The sequence below is a fragment of the Coturnix japonica genome, chromosome Z, assembly GCF_001577835.2.
Source record: "Coturnix japonica isolate 7356 chromosome Z, Coturnix japonica 2.1, whole genome shotgun sequence".
In the NCBI taxonomy this organism is placed as follows: Eukaryota; Metazoa; Chordata; class Aves; order Galliformes; family Phasianidae; genus Coturnix; species Coturnix japonica.
Window position 1 is genome coordinate 3,200,605 of NC_029547.1, and position 27,233 is coordinate 3,227,837.

Genomic DNA, 27,233 nt, shown 5'->3' on the forward strand with positions numbered 1-27,233 from the left:
ATAGAGTGGAAAATGGGAAAATTGAAAAGCAAATTGAAAATCTCATTAATCATTACTGTAAGTCATGCACCTACACAGAGTCGTGTCTGCATCCCTTCGCCACTTCAGACATCTTAAGACAAAAGACATCTATAGAGAAAGACTGCCAAAAGGACACTGTTGGGTTGGGAGGAAGCAGTGTTTATTCCTGTGAAACAGGCCAGGGAATTGGCAAAAAGCTCAGAGATCATTTTAAAGCTATCTAACCCTATAACAAATGTTCCCTTGGCTGTTTATAGTTCATCTGGGACTAAGTCTTGCTAATATGCTTGCTCATTAGATAGCTTGGTGCATATTCTAACAAATAAGTATATTTGAAATATTTCTGCTTGAAATTATTGCTTTTTGAATTGGAATTGAGGTTCCAACTTTATTTATTTATAATACTGAAGTTTATAAACTTCACATCAAAAAGTGAAATCAATTCCACCAACAGTACTTTGGTAAGTTGGATTTTCCATGGTCAATTTTTACCAGGAAACATTGCTTTTCAATTTGTTTAGAAATAAAGGTATATATTGTGACCAGCTGTATTTATGACAGAATTTGTAAATGAAAGACTTCCACTAAATTTCATAATCTCCAGAATCTGGCAATAATCGGTTCACTAATCAATTCACATTTGAGCTCAAGTATGTTATGGCAACCTGTCAGTCATAGCATGTTTACATTTGCTATTTCATTGCCTAGCCAATTATGAAACTTATTTTGATTAGCTGCTTGTTCTACCATCTCAGGCTTACGATGAATTTTATGTGGTCCTTCTTTAAAAGAGTTTTAACGTATGTAATGTTTTTTACATAACATATTCTTACTTCAGCTTCTGCAGTATCTGGACACTTTTCCTCTGCTTACAGTGGGCATCAGATGGGATCTCAAGTATTCTGGAATACTGGTAGCTCTATGATAGGTGCAGTGTCTGTCTGTGTGGACCTGCAATAAAAATACATAAATAAATAGAATAAAATAAAACAAAATATAATAAGAGTAAATTACATACCAGTTCATTAAAAGAGTTAACAAAATCAGAATGGGACATTCAGAGATCACTGAAATATGTAATCCCATGGAAAAGAATCGGTGAATGCTTCATCAACCAATATGGAATTAGCTAACAGTACTGTTAACATATTCACTGAATCACAGAAGCACAGAATGGCCCAGGTTGGAAAGGACTTCAAGGATCATCAATTTCCAACCCCCACCACCACAGGCAAGGCCACCAGCCTCCACATTTAAAATCAGACCATGTTGCCCAGGGCCCCATCCAACCCAGCCTTGAACACCTCCGGGATGGGGCATCCATAGCTTCTCTGATCAACCTGTTCTAGCCCCTCACCACTCTCTTGGTAGAAAGAACTTCTCCCTGTAATCCAACCTAAATCTTCCCTCTCTCAACTTAAAACCATTTCTCCTTGTCCTGCTGTTATCTACACTTTCAAAGAATTTACTCCCCTCCTGTTTATAGACCCCTTTAGGTACTGAAATACTACATCTAGGTCACCCTGCAGACAGCCTTCTCTTGTCTAGGCTGAACAAGGCCAGCTCCCTCAGCCTGTCTTTGTAGAAGGGGTGCTCCAGCCCCCAAGCATCTTTGTGGTCTTCCTCTGGACCCTCTCCAACAGCTCCCTGTCTTTTATTGGGGGCCACAAACCTGGACTCAGTACTCCAGATAAAGCCTCACAAGGGCAAAGTAGAGGGGGACAATTGCTTCCCTGTCCCTGCTGGCCACTCCTCTTCTGATGTAATCCAGGATACTATTTGCTTTGTGAGCTGCTAGAGCACACTGCTGGCTCATGTTCAGTGTTTCATCTACCAGTATCCCCATGTCCTTCTCTGCTAGGCCAGTCTCAATGAATGATCCTCCCAGTCTGTATGTATGCCTCGGATTCCTCTGGTCCAGGTGCAAAACCTTTTACTTTGCTGTGTTGAACCTCAGTAGTTTCACCCTGGACAACCTTTTAAGTCTGTGGAGGTCCCTGTGAATGGCATCCTTTCCTTCCAGTGTATTGCTTCCATGGAAACTTCAACAGATAGTAGGAGCCCAGTAACACTATTTGATAGAAAAATCTGGTGCCTATACAACACTATTTTTCAACACTGTCACCATCATTAGCAGATTCCTGCAGAAGTGATCCAGTCACTCTTCATTTTTTGATGTGAAGGCTGTTTGTGGTCATTTAGAATGTGGTTTACAATTCATACTGCTATTGACACTGCTGAAATACATCACTCACCACCTCATCATTTCACCCACAGTTTACTCTCCTTAAATGCTGAGTAAGCATCGATGAATGTCAATAGATAATTTTTTCCACATGCAGGACACCTGTGACATTGTGGCCCAACATAGGAAAATAGGAAGCACTACTTTTGAGCCCATATTATCTTGCATTGAAATGCATAATATCTCACTAAATACCAAAAAAAGCAAGTGTTCTAATTCACAGTGATAAACATTTTACTTCCAATTCCTCTTCATCAACAGAAGATTATTTACAAATACAAAGAACAACAAAACAGCAAAAAAGAATCTACAGTTAACAGTTTGTGAACTGACAATGCCATTGTTATTATGATTTACCAGCATGTTTTTGTTTCCATTAATAAAGAGTTTGTTAACTTTATTAAGAATGAAAAACCAAAGAGTATAGGTGCATGAATCCCAACAAATGTAATTAAAGGAGGGGTGACTTTTAGTTCATGCTTGCCTAGTTCTTATTAATTATTAAATGTTAGTTAACTGATTAATTTAAAATGTTTGAACAAAGAAGAATTATCACGTGAATAAATCTATCAGCTAAAACTGAACCTCAATATAAAACAATTTACAAGGTGCCATTGCCTAAAATGTCTGCCTTGGTAGCTCAGCCAGGGGGCTAAAAAAATAATGAACACTCATTTTGTTGATGTGAAAAGATTCATTCTTGTCTTGATTGTTTGACTGCTACACATGAATGCTCTATATTAAACAAAACAAAACAAAAGAGGGGGAAAAAAGTATGAAAACTATTTTTATTTATTTATTTAATGCTGCATGTAACTACAACTCAAAGGAAAGTAGTGTGTGGACACAAGTTTGTGCTCTGGACTGCAAGCAAAACTACTCCGTCATTCTGTACTACAGGTACAGGGATCTGGATGTGGAATGCCTGCTTATATTAGAAAAACCAACAAATCCAGAAGCACAAAAGCCTTCCTTCAGCACTAAAGCTACATTTAGAAACAAGAAGAGGCAGACACTAACTGTAGGTCACTCCTCCCCACAATGAAGTGAATGCCTAATATGTTGGGAAGATCCTCTTCTTAATGAAGTCTACTGGCTTGAGTAACATATGTCATCAGGAAACTGCCCAGACTTGTATAGCCAACAGATCATAGTCTGCTAATGCTTTTTCACACAGGAGGTGACAAATCAGTTATATGTAGTTCAGAGGCCATCAATAGAGTCTTCAGAGCCTTAAGATTTCTGGTGAAGGGTTTGAAGGCAGTCTTGTTGTCTTACCCTCCTGCAGGTTGTAAGGACAGTGAAAAAGAGTGGAAGGATCCAATCTATGAACAGTTGACTTCATGACTGGCCCTGACAACACAGTTTGGGTATTTTTCACAACAGAGTGACCTACTTATACTAGGCTTGCAGACATCAGATGGGGTTCACCTTTCTCAAAGATGAAAGATGATAATTGTGGAAAAGATAGAAGGGTTTAAAGGCAGGGCTTTAGATTAGATTTGAAATGGGAAGAGGATGATAAAGTTTGGGACAGCATAGCGAGGTTAAACAGACAGGATGGTATTGGGGACCTCAAACTATCGAGGTAAAACCAGACATGAAAGGTAATCAACTATGTCTGGAAGAACTAATGTATGTAAGAAAAAGAAAAGCAAAAAGTAAAAAATAAATAATAATATTTAAAAACAAACAAACAACAAAACAAAACAAACAATCAAAAAAACCGAAAAACTGTGACAGGAAAATCCAGAAGGAAATTGAAAATTAATGTAACATTTCATGACAGAATACTCTTTCCCAGTGTTCTGTATCATACTCGAAACAGGCAAACAAACAAAAAAACAACAACAAAAAACACTGAATTTTAAAATAATGCATAATTTACTCTTAGTGTAACAAAGACTTGATTAAGCATAAGTAATGACTGCATGTGTCCACAGTACACTCCTTTTTTTTCTTCTGGGCATCACCATCTTTATAATTCTATTAATAATTATTAATTCTATTAATTTATCTTTATAATTATAATTTATAATTATATATATATATATACGTTTTTATAAGTTTTATATTTATATATATATAATTATATATACAAATCACATTGGTGCTTTCAAATGTGTGCATATCTTCTTTTCTTTGAAAAGGTTACTTTAAAGCACATTTTTCTATGGTTTCCCACTTCCATTTAAAATCTGTTCTGTATTCTTTACAGTGTTCATTAGTAAATCTTCCATCTCTTGCTTTTATAGTTATTCCTAATGTTTCTTCCTTCACTATCTGCTAGGTCTTAGAGGTTGGTTAGTATGAATGTAATAACATGATTCTGAGTAAGACTAATTAGTGCTGTCAATAGCATCTTTCAGAACAAACTAAAATAGTTTTGGCCTACAAATTCCCTCTATATTGATTATTTATGCCCAATTGCCTCTATTTGTTTTCTTACGTCCATAATAATGACTGTTGAACTGCATGATGGAAGATAGAAGAGGTTGCTCTGCTTCCTGGAGAGCTCCAGCTCAAGAGAGTGGAAGACTTTTACTCTGGTTTTCCTTCAGAAGTTTCTTATATGTTGCACAACAGATACCAAATTACTTCCATTCCCTTATGACAAAGACTCATAGGAGAATAGATCTTGCTACTAACACCGTACGGGGGAACAAAATGATGTGAGAGATATTGTGAGACAAAATTATCCTCAATGTAGGAAGAAATCTCTTCTAAACAAAATAACAGGACTCTGGTCCATTTACTAAAATGCTCATTTTAGCCCCAATCATCTGTAAACAGAAGTGCCTACATAAAAATAGAAAACATTTGTTCTAATCCTTTGAACAGATCAAAATGTTATCAGTTACTTGTATTATTGGTGCCTTAATGCAATACATGTCACAGAAGGTTACCTTTTAATTTTGGATTGTCCTTCATATTATGTCATGCTTCATCACATAACGTGCTGTCAAATGACATAGTGACAAAAGACAAGCTGATGTGGTGTGACAGGATGGGCAGAGGTCACTTTGATACTACATGAAGTAGTTTTGCAGAATGTGCCAGAGATATCACAGTCTAAATATTTTTAATCCTCACCTTTCATATAGTTTTCCATAGTTTAACCATTTTCTTGCTTCCATATTTTGGTGCTATACTATATATGGTTACACTTAATTATTTTAAGATATAACTATGGTATCTTTGTACTTCACTTTGAGTACTATATTAGTAGTACTCAAAGTGAAGTAGGCCCTGTATTTATTCATTCACTCAGACCCTTCATAAGAGTGCTTGAATACAGCTTTTAGAATTAGCTTTTTTTATACAGTACCTTCAGTGAAGATACCTTCTTGCAAATATATGAAAAATATAGTTGATTATCTGTTGTTTTCTTTTCTTATTTATTTATTTATTTATTTATTTATTTATTTATTTATTTCCGCCATCTACCCGAGTAGTAAAACCATATTAATCTTAGGAAATGGCAATAAACTCTTATATCACGAGACCATCTTTTTGCATGCTTTTTGAAGAACTATTCAATTTCTTTCATTTTCTTCTCTTTCAGTTCATCTTCAAGTGTACCGTGTGTTCCTTATCCATGATTTTTTCCATAAAAGAGAGACTAAATATCTGGTTTGAGGAGTAGAAAACATGTGAGTTTAGTAAGTTAAATACTCTAGAACCAAAAGGTAGTTTTCTTTCAAGGTGGAATACCTACCAGGCAGTATTGGTTCAACTGTGCAGTTAATTTCAACAGGTATCTGTACTGTTTTTCTATTCCACAGAAAGTCTTAAATAGCTAGATAGATGCTTACAAGTCTTTCTTTTATTCCATTCCCTTGCAGTTCCTGTTCTTTTTTGATGCAGATAGAAAGGTATTTGGGAATAAAAGAAGGCAAATAAAACTGAGAAACACCATTCAGGAATATAGCCAAAGAGTAACATCAGTTTTCAGCTGTGTGATCATTCCGAGAATGGGTTAATTCTGGGCTAGTTTTTCTCCTTCTAGTTACAATCTATGTCAAGTGAATAGATGAATTTGTCCCATTTTCACTTCTCATTACAAGATTTGTCATGAAAAGTGAGTTATCACGGGATTTTATTGCCTGATATATTTGGTGAATTATGACAGTGTGCAGAGGACATTTAACCTCTTTCAATATTGTGTGCCTTGACTGATTGACTGTTCCCGTGCATGGAAGGTGGTATGCAGGAATTTGTGCCTTACTTCTGTGCAAAGTGAAAGATGACTTTTCAACAAAGGGCAAAAAAAGTTGCATCACATTGAAGTGTACATAAAAATCACAGAATTTTATTTGTTTGTAGCAGTCTTGCAAAAGTAAAGGGGGGAAAAAGAGAGAGAAAGAGAGAGAGAAAGAGAGAAAGAGAGAAAGAGAGAAAGAGAGAAAGAGAGAAAGAAAGAGAGAAAGAAAGAGAGAAAGAGAAAGAAAGAAAGAAAGAAAGAAAGAAAGAAAGAAAGAAAGAAAGAAAGAAAGAAAGAAAGAAAGAAAGAAAGAAAGAAAAAACGCGGGGGGGGAGTGGAAGCCGGGGGGGGGGGGGGAACAATGCGCAAACTAAGAAAACATGAAAACTGGTTTAAGAAATACTACAAAATACTACAAAAACCTACTTTGCCCTAGAAAAGCAATTGCTTTTACCTTATCTGTGTTCTGAACTCCATTTCTCAGGAGGTATCTTTTTATTTGATGATTTTCTGCTAAAGTTAAATGTCAAAAAGACCATCATCTTCTTTCCTACTTCCTAGAACATTATCCCATTTCAATAAATAGGAAAGAGGGACAGCAGAAAGCAGATGTAGCATCTTATACAATCTGGATATCTTGATTTTCACCCTGCCAATATGTACATTATATCAAATGCCTATGTTCTCATGCAAGCCTTTGTCAAGTTTTAACCAGAGAGGTGATATTGATCCATTTACCTAAAAGCACATTTGAAATTGAGTGTATAAACACACATTTCCATATAACAATGGGAAGCATTCAGTCTAGTACACTGACTAAGATCTGTTTTACAAGGTAAAAGTCACAAAACCTCTGGTAATTAATCATGCAGCCCTATACAAGAAAGCAGAATATCATGTCTTTTATCAATCCCAAGCAAAAGAATAGCATATACGGAAGGTTTAATGATTTTTAATCAAAAGCCACAATCAACTAATTCTAATGTTATAAATATACTATCAGTCCCCCATGGTATTCCCCACTACTTGTGATCATCGTGGAAATATAAGCTAGTCATCTGCATAGTCTGCTAACACATTTATCACAGAATCATAGAATTGTAGAATCAACAACAAGGAGGTCTAGAACTGATTGATATGTAGTCAAAACATATTTCCTTACAACACAATCCATTAGTTAGTCATAAACACGTAGAAGAAATGTAGATAATGTGGATACTGGTGAAACCGACAATATCAGGATGAGATGGGTGTCATTCTGAGCTTCATGTCCAGATGCAATACTCAGTTAATCATAGCAAGGCAAAATGGTGGAGAGACAACCACAATGAAGGGTACTCACCAAATGTCTTATTGGCCCTAGAAATGTATTGCTAATGATTCAGGGTAATATTATCTGTTTGTCTAGAAAGATAAGGTTTCAAAGCAGTATTAAGCAATAGAATTGACATTCAGTTATTTGTCGTTAGTGAGTATGATCCATTATATTCTTCTAATGCTATACTGTGAATAGTTTCTTGATTTAAAACAATACATACATCACATCTCACAAAATTGAATCAAACTAAAGTTCATTGGTAGGTATACATGTTGTAACCAGGTTGCTAATTTAGTTTCATAGAAAAGGATTTAAACCAAATAGTGATCTAGTGCACCATGGAAATCATCCAGATCTTGATGAATCCTGCTTCTTGTATTGCTTTTCCAAAGTTAATATTATTGTGTTTGTTTGTTTGTTTTTTGTTGTTCTTTGTTTTGGTTTGGTTTGGTTTGTTTTGTTTTGGTTTGGTTTGGTTTGGTTTGTTTTTTTGCCCACTTCTTAGACAGATGTGCCCGACTGTAATGTTTATTGATCACCATTTTTTTATCACTTTCAATTGACTGTTTGTGTCCACAGTTATGCATAAGGACTATTGATTGTGTCGTAATTACCCACTAATAGAGGTCAGCTAAGGTCACTGTTACAAACTTGCCCTTCCAGATTTTTGTTAATTTAGTTTATTGGGATTTTGTTTTCCCTATTTTCAGTTATTGAATTGATTTCCTTATTGGCATCTTTTTATATGCCCTGCAATATTTAAGCTGTTTCCAAGCTGTGAAGAGCCTTCCACTTTATCAGCTGTGTAAGGAAAATTTATTTCCTCTATAATTATGTGGTAGTCTGCAAGAACATGACATACATTTTTTTCTGGTAATATCTAAAGTTGAAATAATTAGTGTAAAAAAACCCCACAACTTACTCAGAGGTATGGTTTTTATTTGTTTCCCTGATACTGATAGACCGTAACTTTGTTGGTATCTCCTCTTGAGAGTGAATAGAGAGTTTATCTTCTTGTAGAAGCTACTGGAATACGAGCAGGACAAAAGTGTTGGAGGGCGTAAGTTGGAACCCAAGTTCTGGCCTTACAATCACAGTAGCTGAGATAATACAGGGAATGAGTGTAAAAATTTACTATTCATATGTGAGTTCACAGTGAATCACTGTGTTCTGTAAGCAAATAATCAGAGATGAAACTGGGAGACGAGTTTATGTTTTTTCTTTTTTACATGTGTCTGCGGTGTCTGAAATTGCATGCTGAATTTGTCCAGTAGTATTGGTTTAACAAGCAGTTAGGAGAATGCTGTGTGAACACTGAATCTGTATAAATTAGGAGATACATCTACATGATTACTAAAAAAGGATACCTACCTGGCATGTAGCGGAAAATTAAGCAAACAATTTTGTTAGTAAGAATTATTTGTCCTAAGATGCCATTAGATTAGAGATTCAAAGTCAAGATGTTTGCAGAAAGTATGTAGAAGCAAGTTAGACAATTGAGGCCATGCCAAGTGTAGAACAAATTTCTAGAAGTATTTCATTCATTTGAGGTTTCACAGACTTCACAGCTACTGGCCTTACTGTTCCAGCTTTGGAAGCCTGAAATTCCCCTTGGCTGTTTTTTCACTGTGACCTTTATATTGGCTCTCTGTCCATACTTGACATGGGTCAGGCAGACAAAAGCTGCTTTCCACTTATCAGTCAAACTGAGTTCTTTCTAATTTGTCCTTTAATGACATGTCACATCTTTTGTGAATCTTCACACAAGAATGCACTTCTTGAGGGAAAAAAAAAAGTGAAGCATTCTGCTGTCTGAAAATTACTTCAGGTATTTACTGCTGAAGTGCAAAGCAAAACAAATCATCATTAATTACAGGTTAATACAGATCAATTGTTTTAGCCCTATGTCAAAACCATATCATTTGATTTGCCTTATGATTGTAAATTAACACAATTTTACCATGAAACATTTATGCATGTGAAATTATTTTCTCAATACCTAGTGAAGTGAGATATGGAACCAGATACAGGTAGACAACTTTAGGTGGTAAAATGCAACCAGACTTCTCTTCAAAGAGTTCATGGACTTGAAATATTGCCCACTGATACATTTGATGTTTCTTTTCCCAGACAATATCTAAAGTTAGTCTTGTTATTTTAAAGAAAAAAGATTAGTATATGATTCATTAGCTATCTGCATATATGTTATCTACAGTCACACAATACTCATATATGAGTCTTACGTATAAACTCATAATATATCTACACATTAAGGAAAAAAACAAAAATGAGAACAAAATACAAGATAAACCACACATTCCTCACGGATATTTTGCAGACACTAAATGATTCTTATTCTTTCTTTCTTTATTTTTTTTTTTTCTTACAAGGGACAGGGGTAGCACATTGTTCAGTGTGATGTTTTCTATTTTCTACTCTGAGCTTTTCTATTTTACTCAGAAGTCAGATGTTGGTGGTTAATGAGTTTGCTTTCAGGGCTTGATGAGCTGTAATGAAGGTAGTAATACTTGCCCTGAGATAAAATAATAATAATAATAATAATAATTTTTAAAAAGCAGAAATTTTTCATGTAGCAAAGATAAAAACAGGGATTTGACAAGTAGATTCACAGTAACATAGAAATAATCAGATTTTCTTACACTGAAAATGTCTTTCAGTTACATACTATATTAGGTGACAGCTGTAACAGTTTTGAACAAAGATGAGAATCAGTAAATGTGGCTGAGATCAGAAGTTAGTAACTTCTCTTAGGATTAGGACTGAGCTATAAAGCAGAGTATGTCTCAGTGCTTTTAAGTGGCTTGGAAAAAATCAGCCTACAAAGGTAGGCAGTTCTTTGTACATTTTCAAAGTTCACTTTCACTGCTCTGTCACTTAAAATGCTTTATATTTCTGTCATACCAATAAAGCAATTTTAAAATACTTAAAGTAGCATTCATCCTTCTGAAGCTTAAAACAAGTTGAAAAAGCAGATATCTTTGTTTTCTTTTTCAGTTACTTTCTGTAATAAAACAACCAAAATCAAAGAGAAATTTAAGTAATATAAAAGTAGAAATTCAAAGTAGGTAATGCAGGTGGTCTTTTCTCTCAGAGAGTGGCCAGGCACTGGAATGGCCTGCCCAGGGAGGTGGTAGAGTCTCCATCCCTTTCAGTGTTCAAGAGGTGTCTGGATAGGGAGCTAGGAGATATGGTTTAGGGGTTTTCTGTAGGTATGGTTAAGGGAGGATGGTTGATTTTAGATGATCTTGTAGGTCCTTTCCAACCCTGTGATTCTATGATTCTATGATTATTTCAAAACTTTGGATTTTGTTTAAAAAATAAATCTAAATAATTTTGTTGGAAATTCCATCTAGTCAAGGGCTAGAGAGTCTGATCACTACCTCTTGGCTAAAACTATTGTTGATTTTAAGGACTTATAAAAAATGAAGGGCCAGACCCCAAAAAAGCCCTCTAGGTTTTGTTCAGCTGACAAGCCTCTTGCAGTTTGCCTGGTTACTCCCCATAATTCTTTACAGCACTTACTGATGAAATAAGGACAGCTAGAGGACTCTTACCCAATCAGCTCATTCAGCAATATTAAGTGAACTTTGTTTCATGTTCAGACAGTTTAGCAATGATGCCTTTTATATGACTAATTTATGTCAAACATGTCAAAGGTGTTTTTTCAAATGTACAACATCCACTATGGCATCTGTTAGTTGTCATTCAATACACAAGTGCATATCTAAGTGGTCAAAGTATTGAACACATATATATATCAAACCAGGGGCATTCCTACCAAGGAAATCCAGTAGAAACAAAAATTTGGCAACATCCAATGAATAAAGTGGATTTTCTTGACAGCATCTTTCAGTTTTCAGTCAGTGTCCCTTACTGCAACTTTCTTTCATAGTATTATAATGTTTGACTCATATTTTTTTTCTCCTATATAAATAAGAAAGAGATGAAGCTTAATGAAAACTTTTAGTATATAGTTAAAAGAATGAGCAGCAATCTCTCATATGTCTTCTGTAATGACATGGTCATTGCCATGAAATCCAAAGTTTTATTCCAATGAGGTGTAATGGTACAACTGCAGTGACTTATTTATGCATGATTAACAGCTGCAGGAAAACTGATGTGACCTAAATACATGATTTATTTATTTTTATTTAAAAAAAAAAAAAGTCATACAACAAGATTCAGAGCTCCAGCAGGATGCTTTTCAAACATTGTTAGGTATATGCAAGTATCTAAAACTGAAAATGCAAGCTTAAATCTGTTTTTAAAAATATGTGATCGGGTTGGGTTTTTAGTTCATACTGGGAAAGGTCCTTGTGTACTTATCCACAAGGAAAGAATCTTTCACCCAGGAAACAAATACACACAAAATTCCTTTTTGGTTACACAGATGTTTTCAGATGTTTTATAGAATACTAGGGAAATTTATTGTCAATGCAGTCCAAAGTACCAAAATGTAATCAATCTGCACCACTGAGAACAGGATAAGGTCAGTTTGCAGAGCAGGATTACAGAATCACAGAATGACCCGGGTTGGAAGGGACCTCAAGAGTCATGAAGCTACAAACCCCCTGCCTAACAGGGCCACCAAACTTCCATGTTTACTAGATCAAGTTGCCCGGGGCCCCATCCAACTTGGCCTTGAACACCTCCAGGGACGGAGCATCCACAATGTCCCTGGACAGCCTGTTCACTCTCCTAGTAAAGAAGTTCCCGCTAACATCCAACCTAAATCTTCCCTCCTTCAACTTAAAATCATTTCCCCTTGTCCTACTATTATTGGCCCTTTCAAAGAGTTTACTCCCCTCCTGATTATAGGTACCCTTCAAGTACTGAAAGGCTGCAATGAGGTCACCCTGCAGCCTTCTCCTCCAGGCTGAACAAGCCCAGCTCCCTCAGCCTGTCCTCATAGGGGAGGTGCTCCAGCCCCCTGATCATCTTCGTGGCCCTCCTCTGGACCCCCTCCAACAGCTCTATGTCTTTCATGTACTGAGGGCTCCATGCCTGGACACATTATTCCAGATGGGGCCTCACAAGAGCAGAGTAGAGAGGGACAATCACCTCCCTGTCCCTACTGGCCACCCCTCTCCTGATGGAGCCCAGGATACCCAGGATCTCTGAGTCTTCCCTAACCATCACATCGTTCTCCAATATTGTCAGCACTTCTAACTAGTTCTTCCTTGTTAAATGTAAGTTGAATAATTTCAGCACTGACTTCAAATTCTTCCTTTGCTACTTATCTCTTTAAGTCACTGTGTTCAGGAAATATAAAATTAGAATAAGCTATGTCTCCTTGAAATTTCTGAAGCTAGTGTAGATTTGACTGGTACAATATTGAACAGAACACGTGAACATAGATTTTATGTCTGTTACCCACTGTTACTGTCTATAGGAGTCCTCAAGATTGAAAAGGCTTCAGATGCAAAAGAATTAAAATGAGGTAGACATTAGCATATGTTTGCGATAGATATTATTGATCTTAATAGCTTGCCTTAGATACAGACACTAAAATAGAAATCTGATATTGTGAAAATGAAAATTTTGCAGCTCAGACAGATTACCGGCAGGGAAGAAGAAAAGAAATCCTTTAAAGGCTGAGAGTGAGTGGGATGAATTAACTCTGTTTTAAACCAGTTTCCATATCACATAAAGCTTTTATTGTTAATTTGCCATAGAAGCAAGCCTTACTGTAATGAAAGATTTGTCTTGTTTCTTTTCTTCTAAGAAACGTCATTGAGGTAGTTAAACTGCTAAGAAAACATTTCTTTCAAATATTCTGGATTTTTTTTTCTTTTTTTCCCCCCACAGTAGGATAAAGGAAAAATGCTCCTTGGATATTTTAACCCCTTCTTTTACTTGTCTTTGAAATCTTTGCATTCTTTCTGTGCGTGTTTTTACCAAGTTCAGCATGACTGTTCCTTAGGCAAATGGATCTTTTAAATCAATATCTATACATTATAGAATATTTGGCCAAGAAATACTGACTCTGTAGTTTCTGTTCCAGGACTGTCCATCTGACTCCTTTCCAAAATAAACTTCAAAATAAAATGCTTAGTAATTTAGTATAATCCCTTAAATCCAAAGTTTGAGTAGATACTCCCATCTCTTCCCATTCCTGTAAAATGAATGAAACAACAATAACAACAACAACAAAAAACAACCAACCAAACAAACAAAAACCAAACCAAAAACAGTGAAACAGTGGCCAGTTTTGGCAAATCATTAATAATAAAAAATAATGATTTTAAGTAATACTTTTTTTTTTTTTTTTTTTTTTTTCCAATGGCAAGTGATAATTCTTACTTATAGTACTTTTACAGTATACTGATCAGGCCACATATCTCATCATGACAATCAGTAAAAAAGAGTAGGAATTTTTGGTAGGTTTTTCTAGCAGAAGAGATGTAAAGATCACTTATTTCTAGTAAAAATTCTTGCATGAGGAATAGTCTGGAAATATATTCCAAACTAGTCTGGAACCAACCTATATAAATTTGAGTTTCTAAGTGTTTATATTGGAAAGGTAAAGCCGTTTAATATTGTTTTAGATCAACAGCATATTACAACCTCTGGAAATAAAGAAGAAATAGGGAAGGTATTATGATTTAGATGTGTTATGCTGCTTCCTAAGGCTCCTCCTGGCTAAGTGATACTCATATATCACCCCTTCCTTTTGGCTGTATATGAAGTGAAAACAAGATAGCGAAAGTGAAATTCATGAGAGGAAATCCTAGCCCCACCAAAGTCAGTGAAAAGTGTCCCACTGGCTTAAATTGAACCCATATTTCATGCTTGGCATTTCACAGTGTGATGGGAAGTATCTGTTCCAAATATTTCATGGGCTTAAAATAATACAGGCAGCCTGGCAAAACAAGGGTGTACCTTATTCATAAAAATGGCAAGATTTTAGCTATGTGATATAGATAGGGATTTAAAAAATAAAATAAAATAAAATAAAATAAAATAATAAAATAAAATAAAATAAAATAAAATAAAATAAAATAAAATAAAATAAAATAAAATAAAATAAAATATTCCTATGTAGCTGTCTCTCTCTCTCTCTCACACACACACATATATATAAAAGATTTAGAGTAGAGTTTGCAAGAGATTAGCCTCAGAAAGTAATGTAACATGAATATCATTATTAAAATCCAACTGCTTCAATTTTTTTTTCACATTAATAAATCTGCTGAGAAAAAATTATCTGATTTATTACTATGTATTAGCAAATCCAAAATATCAGTTATTATCTCCTTGTTTAATGCTCAGATTATTATATAATTATATGCAGCTTCTAGAATAAGCTTGAAAGGAAGAGATATAAGAATTTTCTGGCAGCCATTACAATTAGATTTTCAGCCTGGAGAAGAACACTTAGGGTTGCTTATTCTCTGATTAACATAATCTGAAATAAGATATCATAGTGTTAGTAATTGGCATGGTAAATAGTTAAATAGTTTCACTTACAAGAGGTATTTCTTGTTTAATGGAAACTCAGGAAATAGATACAACAGAAATAATTTAGAAAGCAAAGACTTTTTTTTTTTTTTTTTTTTTCCTCCTCAGATCTTTTTTCCTTTTTTTTTTTTTTTTTTTTTTTTTTTTTTTTTTTTTTTTTGGTTTCAGCAGGTGTCTTAGTTAGTGTAGTGTAAATTCTATTAATAAACAAACTGAAAGCCGACCATTGTCTATAAGAGAGTGCAAATGTATTAATCCCAGAGTTGGTACACTGAATAAAATATGCTTTGTAGATAACAAATAAAATTTTGACCTGATCCTAGGCATTGAAAATAAAGTATCTGATAATGCATACTTTTTGTTAGAGATGGATCATGGGGTTAGTAATTACTTGAGATGTAATCCTCTTCATGCAGCACAGGTTTCAGGAGCCTGCCATTTATTGCTTTGACACTAGGAATGAGCAGAAAATCCTCTGCTGTGGTGCTTAATTTATAATGTACAAGATTTGGCAACTGATTTCACTGGACTTGTGAATTTCTCCTGTTCTTGACATAACCCTGTCCTCTAGATCTCATTTTCTTTAAGTAAAATATTCTCATTTGGTACCTGTCCAGCTTTGCTTTGAAGCAGTGCATATTGTGACTTCTGCAGAAAATGTATTTATTCCTGATGGGATTTCTATATGCAAATTCATTAGATAAGCAGAAGTCATAACTGTGTTTTTTTATGGAAAACTATTTTTCCTTACACCAACACCACTGGGGTTTCTACATCCAGATCAAGGTGAGTAGCGTAGGCACAATGTGGCTTCTCTACTCCATACTCCACGAAGACTCAGGCCATCCTGTGATTTGAGAGTGATAAAAATATATATATATTTAAATAAAACAAAATAATAAAGTGATTAAAAACAAAACAAAACAAAAACAATCAACCAACCAACCAACCAAACAAAGAAACAACAACAACAAAAATTCCAAACCCACATACACTGAAAGAATATGTACTTCCTTAATTAGGGACCTTGATGAAATAGTGAAACAAAAACAATACAGAGAACAACAAACTGAGCCTCAGGAACTATCTCTGTAAATAAAGAACATCTATTCAGCTATTATAGTTAGCAAAATCAGCTGCAGATCTGGCAGGAACTCAGATTTAGCTGAGAAGCCAGCATCTGGCAATGACTGATATAAAAAGCCTAGTTTTTACTTTACCTTATGTCAGTTACTTTTTTGTTGTTGTTGTTTCTTTGTTTGTTTGTTTGTTTGTATTCACATGATATTAACAAAGTTCAGAAAATATAATGTTGGATGCTCTGAACCAATCCCTAAGCATCTCTCGAGTCAAAAAACCACAGACGCTTTTCTGTAGCAGTTAGAGACAAGAACAGTAATTAGCTTTACTTCTAATTCAGGCTTCATTTTAAAAGATCACTGAGGCACCATGCAGAGAATTCCCTGATTTGAGGTTCAGGCTCAAGGTCATGTATTCAGTTGAAAGTATTCTGCTCAAGCACTCATTTTATGTCTCTGGCAATAAAAAAAATAAAATAAAAACTTCTTCAACTCATCTCACAGACAAAGCTGGACTGACTGTTCTATTTCTAATCAAAACCTCTTTCTATATATGTTTTTCTTTCTGGGCTCCAAGATCACTGGAGAATGTTTTCATTTTCCCCTCAAGAATATCGTTCTGCAGAAGGCACGAGGTGCTAAACGTGAATCCCTTATTATCAGAATAGTGTCACTATTATCAGAATAGTGTCACAAACAAACAAACAAAAATGATATTTTTTTCCTTCTTGTAATTGTTTTTGCATAATAATGTATATATAGATAAGATTATTTGGGTTACGAAAAAAAATTCAAAACCTTCTGCTCTTTTATTCTCACATGCCATAATCTTCAAAAGATGTCTTCTCCATAAATAAGTATGCTGCCTACTACAGCACAAAAAGCATTTATAATGGCAAACCTGAAATTGGTAAATAGTTCTTGGTATCATGCACTGGATCACTAGTTACATGTCTGAAAAATGCACAAGAAAACTAGTTATGGGTATGACTTCATCTAATGTGACACAGCAAGAAAAGTTTGTCATTTGGGTAAAGCATTTACACTTCTCAGCAGAGATTTAAAACCACTCTTAACAAAATCAGAAACAATGGTAAATGGATACTAATATTACAATTGGACAACAGGCTCCTGTTAATCTTCCCTAAAAAGCAGATGAAACATAATTCCTCACATAAAGCTAATTCTGTGGTTTTCTGGTTCCTGTGGGCTATAGCAGCAGATGGTATCAGCAGCATCCCTTCAGCTTTGGCTAAGAGTCAGCTTTTCATTTCAATTTGTCTCTTTTTAATTTCAACCATGGGCACTATATACAGTAACTGCTCAAGTTATTCAAATAATTATTGCAAAAATACCATTTGTTCTGAAATTTAATGTCTACCTACTGAACAACAGTTTGCAGATTTTTTTTTTTCCTTTTTCTTTTGTCAGCAGCCAGATACATAGCACTCCTCCTTCCTAATACTTCACCATTCCTTTTCAGTTATAAATTTCAAGTGTGTTTTCATATCAGTCATGGGCCCTAACAGCAAGGCAAATATCCTTAAATCCTCGCATGAGCATGATATTGAGGAAGAGAAGTTTTCTGCTAATGTTTTATCACCTCATCAAGAGAAATATAAGCCTCCCTACAATAGCCTATCTTACCACAGCCTAGAAATGCGTGACCAACCTCCTTCTTCTCAAAAAAACAAAACCAAACCTCTCTCAGTGGCATTGTAGAACTTATGGAAAACATTCTCTTTCTCAGCTGGTTTACTGATGAGAGAAATCAAGGAAAGGAACCAAAATGAATGCAATGAAATTTTCCTGGACATGTTGCTTTCTTCATGCAAAGTAAGAGTTCTTACTAGTGGCTCCTGTCTTTTCTATGGACAAAGCTAGAAAAGACGAGATGAGTAGGAATGACATAGATTGTTTTTCTTGAATGCTAGCAGGAGAACTGTGTTCTGTGCTTCTCTGTAAGTAGTGAGGATGTAGAAGAAAATATACCATTACAGACAATACTAAAAGAAAGTCAGGTGTGGTTCATAAATCTTCAGGAGATCTACCTAAGAAAATATTTTTCATCTCTGTGGGAGTATTCCAAACAGTGATGAGCAAGTTGTAAAAATAGTACAACATGATATGAAGTATGTATTTATGTATTTAATGGAATATAATAGAAACAAGCATTTTGGTGGTGGAGAGTTTTTGTCTGTAGATGATCGCAGAATCATAAAATCATTAAGGTTGGAAAGACTTCTAAGATCATCCAGTCCAAATGTCCACTCATAAACACTGTGCTCACTAAACAATGTCTCCAAGTTGCTGAGCTGCATTTGATTGTTTATTTGTGCTTAGCGTTTCTGTTGTTAGATGAGAATAGAAAGATAATAAACTTCACCTGTATGAATGATGTCTCTAGGCTGAAATATATGAATTGCATTATGCAGAAGCTTATTGTTAATTGTGGATCAGAGAAGACATTTTCACTGATGGCTTTTATTAGCAAATGAAAATGTCTGATATTTAAATATCAGAACCTTACTGTGTTTACCATAGAGTAGAAAGATTCATTTAAAATGACAAAGAAAATTCAACATTTTTGGCTTTTACTATTCTTCATCAGGACAGTAACAGTGTATTAGTAAAATTCTGCCTCTAGGCTGATGATAAACATAATGCCATGCAAACCTTTTATCTTGAAATTATGAAGAGTACATATTTTCTCTGTGGCTTTAGATTGCATTAAAGTGTCTAGTGAGATTAAAATCACCGTGTTTTCCATCCTAAAGTAACAGAATGAATTGAGTTATTTGTGACTGTCTTTGATTACGTTCCCTGGAGTACCTTAGGACATTTTAGGAAATAAAAGATTGCTGCTGAAAAGGAAAGGAAAGGAAAGGAAAGGGAAGGGAAGGGAAGGGAAGGGAAGGGAAGGGAAGGGAAGGAAAGGGAAGGGAGGGAGGGAAGGGAAGAAGGGAAGGGAAGGGAAGGGAAGGGAAGGGAAGAAAAGGAAAAGAAAAGAAAAAGAAAAGGGGAAACAAAGAAAAAGAAAAGAAAAGAGAAAGAAAGAAAAGAAAAGAAAAGAAAGAAAAGAAAAGAAAAGAAAAAGAAAGAAAAGAAAAGAAAAAGAAAAAGAAAGAGAAAAGAAGGCCTGCAAACTTTTCTTTAAATAATTTTGAAGTTCTTGGAAAATGTATTTTTTGCACCCTGCTTTTATGACACTCATCAAAATATTTTTACTAAATGTGTCCTTCCACATCATTCTTAGTACAGTTGACTGATGAAACATTAAAATCCTGTCAACTATGGTATAATTTAAGTTTGACTCCAAAATCATTAAATCACCTATAAATGCTTGTTTATCATGCACTAAACCATTGCTATGCAGGAACAAAAAGAGGCAAAGTCTCACTAGTATTTTCTGAATAAGTATTCTGGTTGCCGAATTAGATTTGATTTCACAAGTGCAAGATTTTTTGTTTACGCTCACAAACTTTTGTGCCAAGGAGTACCTGATGGGGATGAATGGATGAATTATCTCATTACTGATACTTGACTTAGTACTGAAATGAAGATGGCATAAACAGAAATAGCTTACCTTAATTAGTAAGCCAAATATCACAGTACTTACCTTCAATACTAAAGAATAAAAGCATTGTCTTCTTCATCTTGAGCATTGACTTGCTGAATCAGAACTGTAGTTGTTAGCTATGACCTATTAGTAAGATTAGGATGGAGAATTCAGGACAGAAGGACAGGTGATAGGCAATGGTCAGCTGTGGCAATGATCATCTTAAAACAGGTAACTGGATAAAGATAAAAAGAGTTAATAAGCAAGAAAATTAAAAGAAACACTCAAGAACAAGAATGAAGTTTCCAGCACAAAAAGTTATATTTAATAAATGAAAAAACATCTGCATGAGGAAATGATAATTATGTATATTTATTTTTACTCACTGAAGAGTAGACTGGATAAGGTATTCAGAAACGACAGTGCGAGGAAAAAAATATCTTGTTCCTAAAACACAAAATAGAAAAAAATAATCCTAACAAGGCTTTTCAATTTTGTAATTTCCTTGGTACTCTCCACATGACTTACAGACAGATACTACAGAAGTAAGGGGGGGTCTGCTTTTTTTTTTTTCTGTCTGAGGTTTTTAATAGGTTGTTTTAATAAGCTTTTCTTGTGATTTGTGTTTCTGATACGAACAGCAATTACCCAGCCAAGTAATGAGATTCTAATGAACATGTCTTTCCTAGATTACTTTAGAAGTTCATCAGAGAAGACTCATAGTATTTTAAAACTAAAATCACTTTTTTCCCTTGTCAAGACACATCAAATTGTTCTACTAAATACTTTCTACTTGAGTAATTGAGAACTGAAAAATAGTAATATAAATCGGTTTGTGTGCATTCTAGTATGATACAAAGAGGGAAAAAAAAGAATTGTATTACTTCAGTTTCCAGTCTGACCCAAATCTTTGCGTCAATATATTAATTTATTTTCACCATGGTTCACATAGAATGCAATCACACTTCTGTACAGGAGGTTGCTTGTTTAGCGGAGATCAATGTACTGCTTTTGAGATCAAGTAAACTCAAGTTTGCTGGAATTAGTGCACATAATTTTCTTTACAGTTTAAGACATTTATTTTATGATGGGATTAAATGCATCCTAGAAGGAATAATTTCTCACTCTTAATAGATGACAGGGAGTATTAGAGATCTTGTTGTAATGTTGAGTTCTCCATTAGAGAGATTAATGTTTAATCTCACCACAAACAACTCAAAAATTTTCATGGTAACAAAGTTAAATTGGGTTGTGACAGAATAATTTCCTTTATAGGGCATTAATACACACTTTAGATAGGTCTGGCAACAAAAATAATCTGTGAATTGTTTCAATGGGATCAAATTTAAAAGCATTTTCAATCATTTTGATAAGATTATATATATATATATATATATATATATATATTTTTTTTTATTATTTATTTATTTATTTATTTTTTCCAGACCATTTATTATTTGACTGATTTTGTATATGTTTTTCTCTCACAATCTGTCCTACAAAAATGGAGAAGAAAACAGAAGTGTGAAACTGTGAGTTTTTAATTGGAAATAGGTATTTCTTTATTATATCAATCAGTTTCTCAAATGGATTTTCCTTACAGCAAATTACCTAATAGCTGTGAGATCAGAATTTAACATTGTTTCAATCCTGTTCATGCTCACCTCAAATGTCAGAGGAAGCTCCTGGTTATTTCATTTCTGTTTGAGGAAATTAAATTCCAGTTTCAGGCTTTTTTTTTTTTTTTTTTTTGGCCAAAATCAAATAGTCAATTGTGACTAAGCTTGTAATGTCAAGAAGAAGGGAAACAAAAGGCAAAAAGTGGAGATTTTAGAATTAGAATGTATTAATTTTGTACTCCCACAGATGCTAGTCAAATGAAACATAAATAGGTACCTTGGTACTGCTGAAATATAAAAGACCTTTACTTTTGAAAAATATTGAATGTTGAAACTGATAGTTCAGTCAATCTGTTTTGACCAAGGACAATCAACAACAGCAACAACAAAAATAGCAAAAACTTCCTGCACTACACGGAGACACCTGAGAATCAGATTCTAGACTGAGGGCACCAAAGTTTTTCTTTCTGGAACTTAGTTTCTTTCCTGTGGGTTAGAAATTACACTCTCTGAATTTTAAGTGTGTAATTGCTGAGGTAAACAACACAGGAGCAAACCTTACATTGCAGTTTGGTGGCTGCAGATTTCAGGTGTACAAAGACAAATGGTGACTCTGCTCAGGATGTGTTTACAAACAGAAAACTAGAAGAAGGGCTACATGCATCAAACACTTAAATTACATTGAGTAATGTGACAGACTGTAGTCAGTAGTAAGTACAAAACACTGGAAAAAGAAATTAGCGATCTTCCAGAAAATGGAAAATAAAAGAAAAAAAAGGGCTATAATGTTTAGGAGTTTGTACACAGACAGAAAAATTGTAATTGGTTGCAAAATTGCAAAAAGGACAGACAGAAAGAAAGACACCAGATGAGTGATAGAAAATGTCTGAGAATAAGAAACTACTTGGGGCATGGTTTGAAAATGAGGATCATTGAAATATCATCATAGGCACAAGTATCTAAGTCAACTATGTTGGACCTATTTATAGGATGAGATATCAAAGAATGAAAATGTGCAACTTTAGATTGCAAATTCACTTTCTAAACCAAATTATTTATTTGTAGACTCCATCATATAACATTTCCAGACAGGAGCACACAGCTTAAAATATCACCATAGTACAAGACTGACTGGTACTGTTAATGATACAGACTTCTTAGGTTAACAGAGAATATGGAGGGGGTAAGAACAGAGTTTTAACAGCAACCCATTTTGTGCATATTTTGTGGAATGACATATTTTGTTGCTTTTTTTTTTTTTTTTTTTTTTTTTTCCCCTAAGAGTGGAAAATGTTCTCTTTAGTTTTATTCAAATTGACAACTAAGAAAACTTTTCAAAGCATTTAAAATAGTTGACTGACAGTTCTTATTTTTTTTTAATACATTTAAAACATTTGGCTCAAATAGTCCTATGTTCTTTCTAAATAATTAAAAATGTTAAACAATGACATTATTTTTTTATAATGACTTTTTTTATAATACGCCAACAGTTTTGCCTTGCTTCAGAGGAAAAAAAGAAAAAAAAAGAAAAAAAAGAAAAAATAAGTGATGTTACTAACAAACAGAGCTGCATAATGCTGAGATAATGTAAGTGTCTTGTTTATCTAAAATAAAGAATGGGGAAAGATTTAGTGAGTGAAATCAAAAGTCATACATTAGAGAAAATAGTTTTCAAAATTGACCTGAGCAGGATAAATCGTGGCATTACTCACACAGTGCACACAGGGAAATGGATTATGTAAGAGAAAAGCAATAACAAATATATTCTTATTTAATAAGCTTTCTTTGTTCACCTCAGCATTTTTCAATATAATAATATTAATAAAAAGAACAGAAAAACTTATACAGTACTTCTTGGAGATGAGCTACTTAAGTACAGCATTTTATGTAATCTCATTTATTTGTTTTCTCCTTTATTTTGTGATACCACTCCATCTAGGTTCATAGAGGATAAGCTATTCTTTTACACTTTGTTTACAATGGCATAAAGTAGAAAAATCTAGAAAATTGTGAAACAGAACGTTGCTGCAAACTTTCATGTTATATGCACTGTCGATAATCATAGCCATAAAACAACTTTGAACCTGAAAGCTTTTAATTTCAGAGGTAACAATTTTTGGAACATAATTGTACTGTTATTAGTATTGAGGCCACTGGAATTTTCTCTAAGATTTTGCATGAGTTTTGCTGAAAATCAGGATATAGATCTTCAACTCATGTTACATTATGTAATTAGTGTTGGAGTTAAATCTGACTTGTGACTGGTTGCTGGTGGTGCTCCTCAGAGGTCATTATTGGGGTGTACCCTTTTTAATATTTTTATTGATGGTCTGGAGAAAGAGTGTGAGTGCGTCCTCAGTAAGTTTGCAGATGACACCAAGCCGGGGGAAACTGTCAATCTGCCTGAGAGTAGGAAGGCTGTACAGAGGGATCTTGACAGTGTGCATCAATGGGCTGATACAAAAGTATGAGCTAGGTATTGCATTTTGGTCGCAACAATCCCACGCAATGGTACAGACCTGGGGTATCACAGAATCACAGAATCACAGAATGACCCAGGTTGGAAGGGACCTCAAGGAACATGTAGTTCCAACCCCCCTGCCTAGCAGGGCCACCAAACATACACAGTTACTAGATCAGGTTGCCCAGGGCCCTGTCCAACCTGGCCTTGAACACCTCCAAGGACAGGGCATTCACATCCTCCCTGGGCAGCCTGTTCCAGGGCCTAACCACTCTCCTAGTGAAGAACTTCCCCCTAACATCCAACCTAAATCTTCCCTCCTTCAGCTTAAAATCATTTCCCCTTGTCCTGCTATTGTCAGCCCTTTCGAAGAGTTTACTCCCCTCCTGGGTGTAGGTTCCCTTCAGGTATTGAAAGGCTGCAAGGTCACCCTGCAACCTTCTCTTCTCCAGGCTGAACAAGCCCAACTCCCTCAGCCTGTCCTCATAGGGGAGGTGCTCCAGCCCCCTGATCATCTTCGTGGCCCTCCTCCGGACCCTTTCCAAAATCTCTATGTCTTTCTTGTACTGAGGGCTCCACACCTGGACACAGTACTCCAGATGGGGCCTCACAAGAGCCGAGTAGAGAGGGACAATCACCTCCCTATCTCTGCTGACCACCCCTCTCCTGATGGAGCCCAGGATCCCATTTGCTTTTCGAGCAGCCAGAGCGCACTGCTGGCTCATGTTAAGTCTCTCGTCCATCAGGACCCCCAGGTGGATGCGGTGGGGAACGTGACTGGTGAGGATAAGATTCTTTGTCTGGACTGTCACAAGCCCATGGGGCCAGATGGGATCCACCCGAGGCTGCTGAGGGAGCTGCAAGTGGTGACTGCCAAGCTGTTTTCCACCATCTATCAGCATTTCTGCTCTGACACCATACCTACATCTCCCTTCCTTTAGTTTAAAACCATTCTCCCTTGTCTATCACTATTTACCCGTTTATAAAGCTGATTTCTCGGGACAGCTGGGGCATCAGGCCTAGCCTGTGTGGGTTCATGAAAGGCAGATCCTGCTGGATCAACCGGATCAGTATGATCAAGTGATCCGCCTGGTGGATGAGGCAAGGGCTGTTGACGTGGTCTACCTACACTTCAGCAGAGCCTTTGACGCTGTCTCCCACTGTTTTCTCCTGGAGAAACTGGCATCTCGAGGCTTGGATGGGATAAGGACTGGCTGAAGGGCTGGGCGCAGAGAGGTGGAGAGTGGAGTTATATCCATCTGGTGACCCATCACGAGTGGTGTCCCTGTGAGAGTCAGACTGTGCTTTTCTGTTGTCATGGTTTTAGGATTTTTCTTAACCCCACTGGCAGCAGCCCTGGGGCTGCCCGCGTGTCCCAAACACAGCGACGGCCCCAAGATGTCAGAAACACCCCCAGAACGGGGCTGCAGCTGCCAGCCTGGCCTCCTCCATGTTGTGCGTTGGAAACGTTGGAGTCGGGGCCAGAACCCAGCTCAGCCTGAACCGGGCTGCGGGGAGGAAGGAATGGGTTGGGTGCTGGGGATGGGAAGCCCGTGGATCCAGGCCCTAAAGCTGCCCACCTCGGGAAAGGCAGAGAAGAACAAAACTGACAGTGGCATGAAGGAATTAAGTTTTATTGTGATGGATTCAGATGACATTATTTAGGATTCAGATGACATGGGTTATGATTCAGATGACGTTGGATAGGCCTCAGATGACATTGGTTAGGATTCAGATGATGTTGGATAGGCCTCAGATGACATTGGTTAGGAAGTGGAGCTTGTTCACGGCTGCTCCTACGGCATCAGTAGGGCCGGCTGGTGATGTGCCGGGCCCGACGTGGTACCCGGGAGCGGCTCCGGCCCTGGGCTGGCCCTCGCCGCCTGGACCGGCTCCTGCGGCGTCTTCGGGGCTGGCTGTCGGTCTCCGCAGCCCGACGATGGAGAGGCGAGCGGCTTCGAGTCCGGGCCCGCGCTGGATGTCTGGATGGGCTTCCGTCGGCTGTTCTGGAAGCCCTGGAGGACCCCGGTGCTGCCGGTGTGGTGTAGCTGCAGCTCTGAGCACCTGGGCTTGGTGTCTGCCTGCTCCCAAGGTGTCTCTGGGGCCGGCTCGGAGATTCTGGGGCCCGGTGCCGCAACGGAGAGCGGCTTCTTGTCCGGGCCCGCTGTCCCTGCCTGCACCTGAGGTTGTATTCCAGTGCAGGGCAGCGCCTCGAGGACCGAGATGTCCCCTGGCTGGCAGAGTCTGAGGTGCTGCTCTCAGCAATTGGGGCAGCATTATGGATTCTTCTACGGTGTCTTCTGGACTCATTAAAGGTGTTTTCATCCCTCTGTAGATGTGGCATGCCTCTCCTGCGGTCCGTCCTGCGCTGGATGGACAGGCCGCTGCTCTCAGGCACACAGGACTGGTTAGCTGGCTCCGATGGTGCCTGGCTGGTGGTGCTGGAGCTGCTGCTCTCTGGTGTCAGAGAGCTTTGAGATGGCTGCAGTCCCTGCTGGCTGGTGGTGCTGAGGCCAGCAAGACCTGAGCTGGTGCTGGAGGCTGTAAGGGGAGGCAGGAAGGTGAGCAGGATGGAATTCCAGCCATGGGGTGGAACTGGCTCCCGTTTGTCCCGGGCTGGAGGGATTTGAGCAGGGCCGCTCTGAGCAGCCGCTGCCAGGCCTGGCCTGGCCCCAGCCCAGCAGCACGCGGCTGTTTGCCTCTTACCGGTGCCCTCTCCAGCACAGGCGTTGCACTCCCATCTGGTTGTGCTATCACTCAGGTAGGAGCAGCGGCGGTGTGTGCCTCGTGCAGCACAGGAGCCTTCCCCATGAGCAGGGCCGGTGCTTCCTGCCAGGCCTTGAGCCATCTGTGCGGCAGCGCCTGGAGCAGCCCCGGCCTTTACACTGCACGGTACTATTGACACTGCGAGTGATTTATAACAAAGCCAAACATGACACAGAAATAGGGTGGGGAAATTTATTAGGGGATATAATAAATATAAAATATAAATAAATAATATTATATAATATTATAAAATAAACTATATAAATAAATAATATAATAATATATGGAAACAACTAAACATTGCTAACAGTCTATCACAGAGTGCTTTTTGCCATGGGTTTTGCTTATCGCACTCGGTGTCACAACTGTTGAGATGGTCAGAATCATAAAGTTGGAAAAGGCCACTGAGGTGTCAGGTCCAATGGTCCACGCGGGCGCTGGCCTGTGAGAACTCTCAGTGAATGGTGCTGGACTCTGAG

General features: G+C 37.0%; 2 protein-coding genes across 4 annotated transcripts in view; one reads left to right on the plus strand and one right to left on the minus strand.

Moving 5' to 3' along the window:
- Positions 1-27,233, plus strand: part of RIT2 (Ras like without CAAX 2) — a 163,072-nt gene that overhangs the window by 105,193 nt on the left and 30,646 nt on the right. The window lies entirely within an intron of this gene.
- On the minus strand, positions 25,791-27,081 carry LOC107325913 (serine/arginine repetitive matrix protein 2-like). The gene is made up of 2 exons (XM_015887182.2): positions 26,695-27,081; positions 25,791-26,529 (listed from the first exon to the last, which is right to left on the minus strand). Exons 1-2 carry the CDS (start codon positions 26,834-26,836, stop codon positions 25,793-25,795), a joined length of 879 nt encoding a protein of 292 aa, XP_015742668.1. The 5' UTR covers positions 26,837-27,081; the 3' UTR covers positions 25,791-25,792.

Excerpts from the sequence above, each read along its gene's own strand:
- LOC107325913 (XM_015887182.2), bottom strand. The coding sequence starts at position 26,836 with ATGGCTCAAGGCCTGGCAGGAAGCACCGGCCCTGCTCATGGGGAAGGC. Across the intron at positions 26,530-26,694 it reads CTGTGCTGGAGAGGGCACCG|CCTCCAGCACCAGCTCAGGT; the intron begins GTAAGAGGCAAA and ends CTCCCCTTACAG.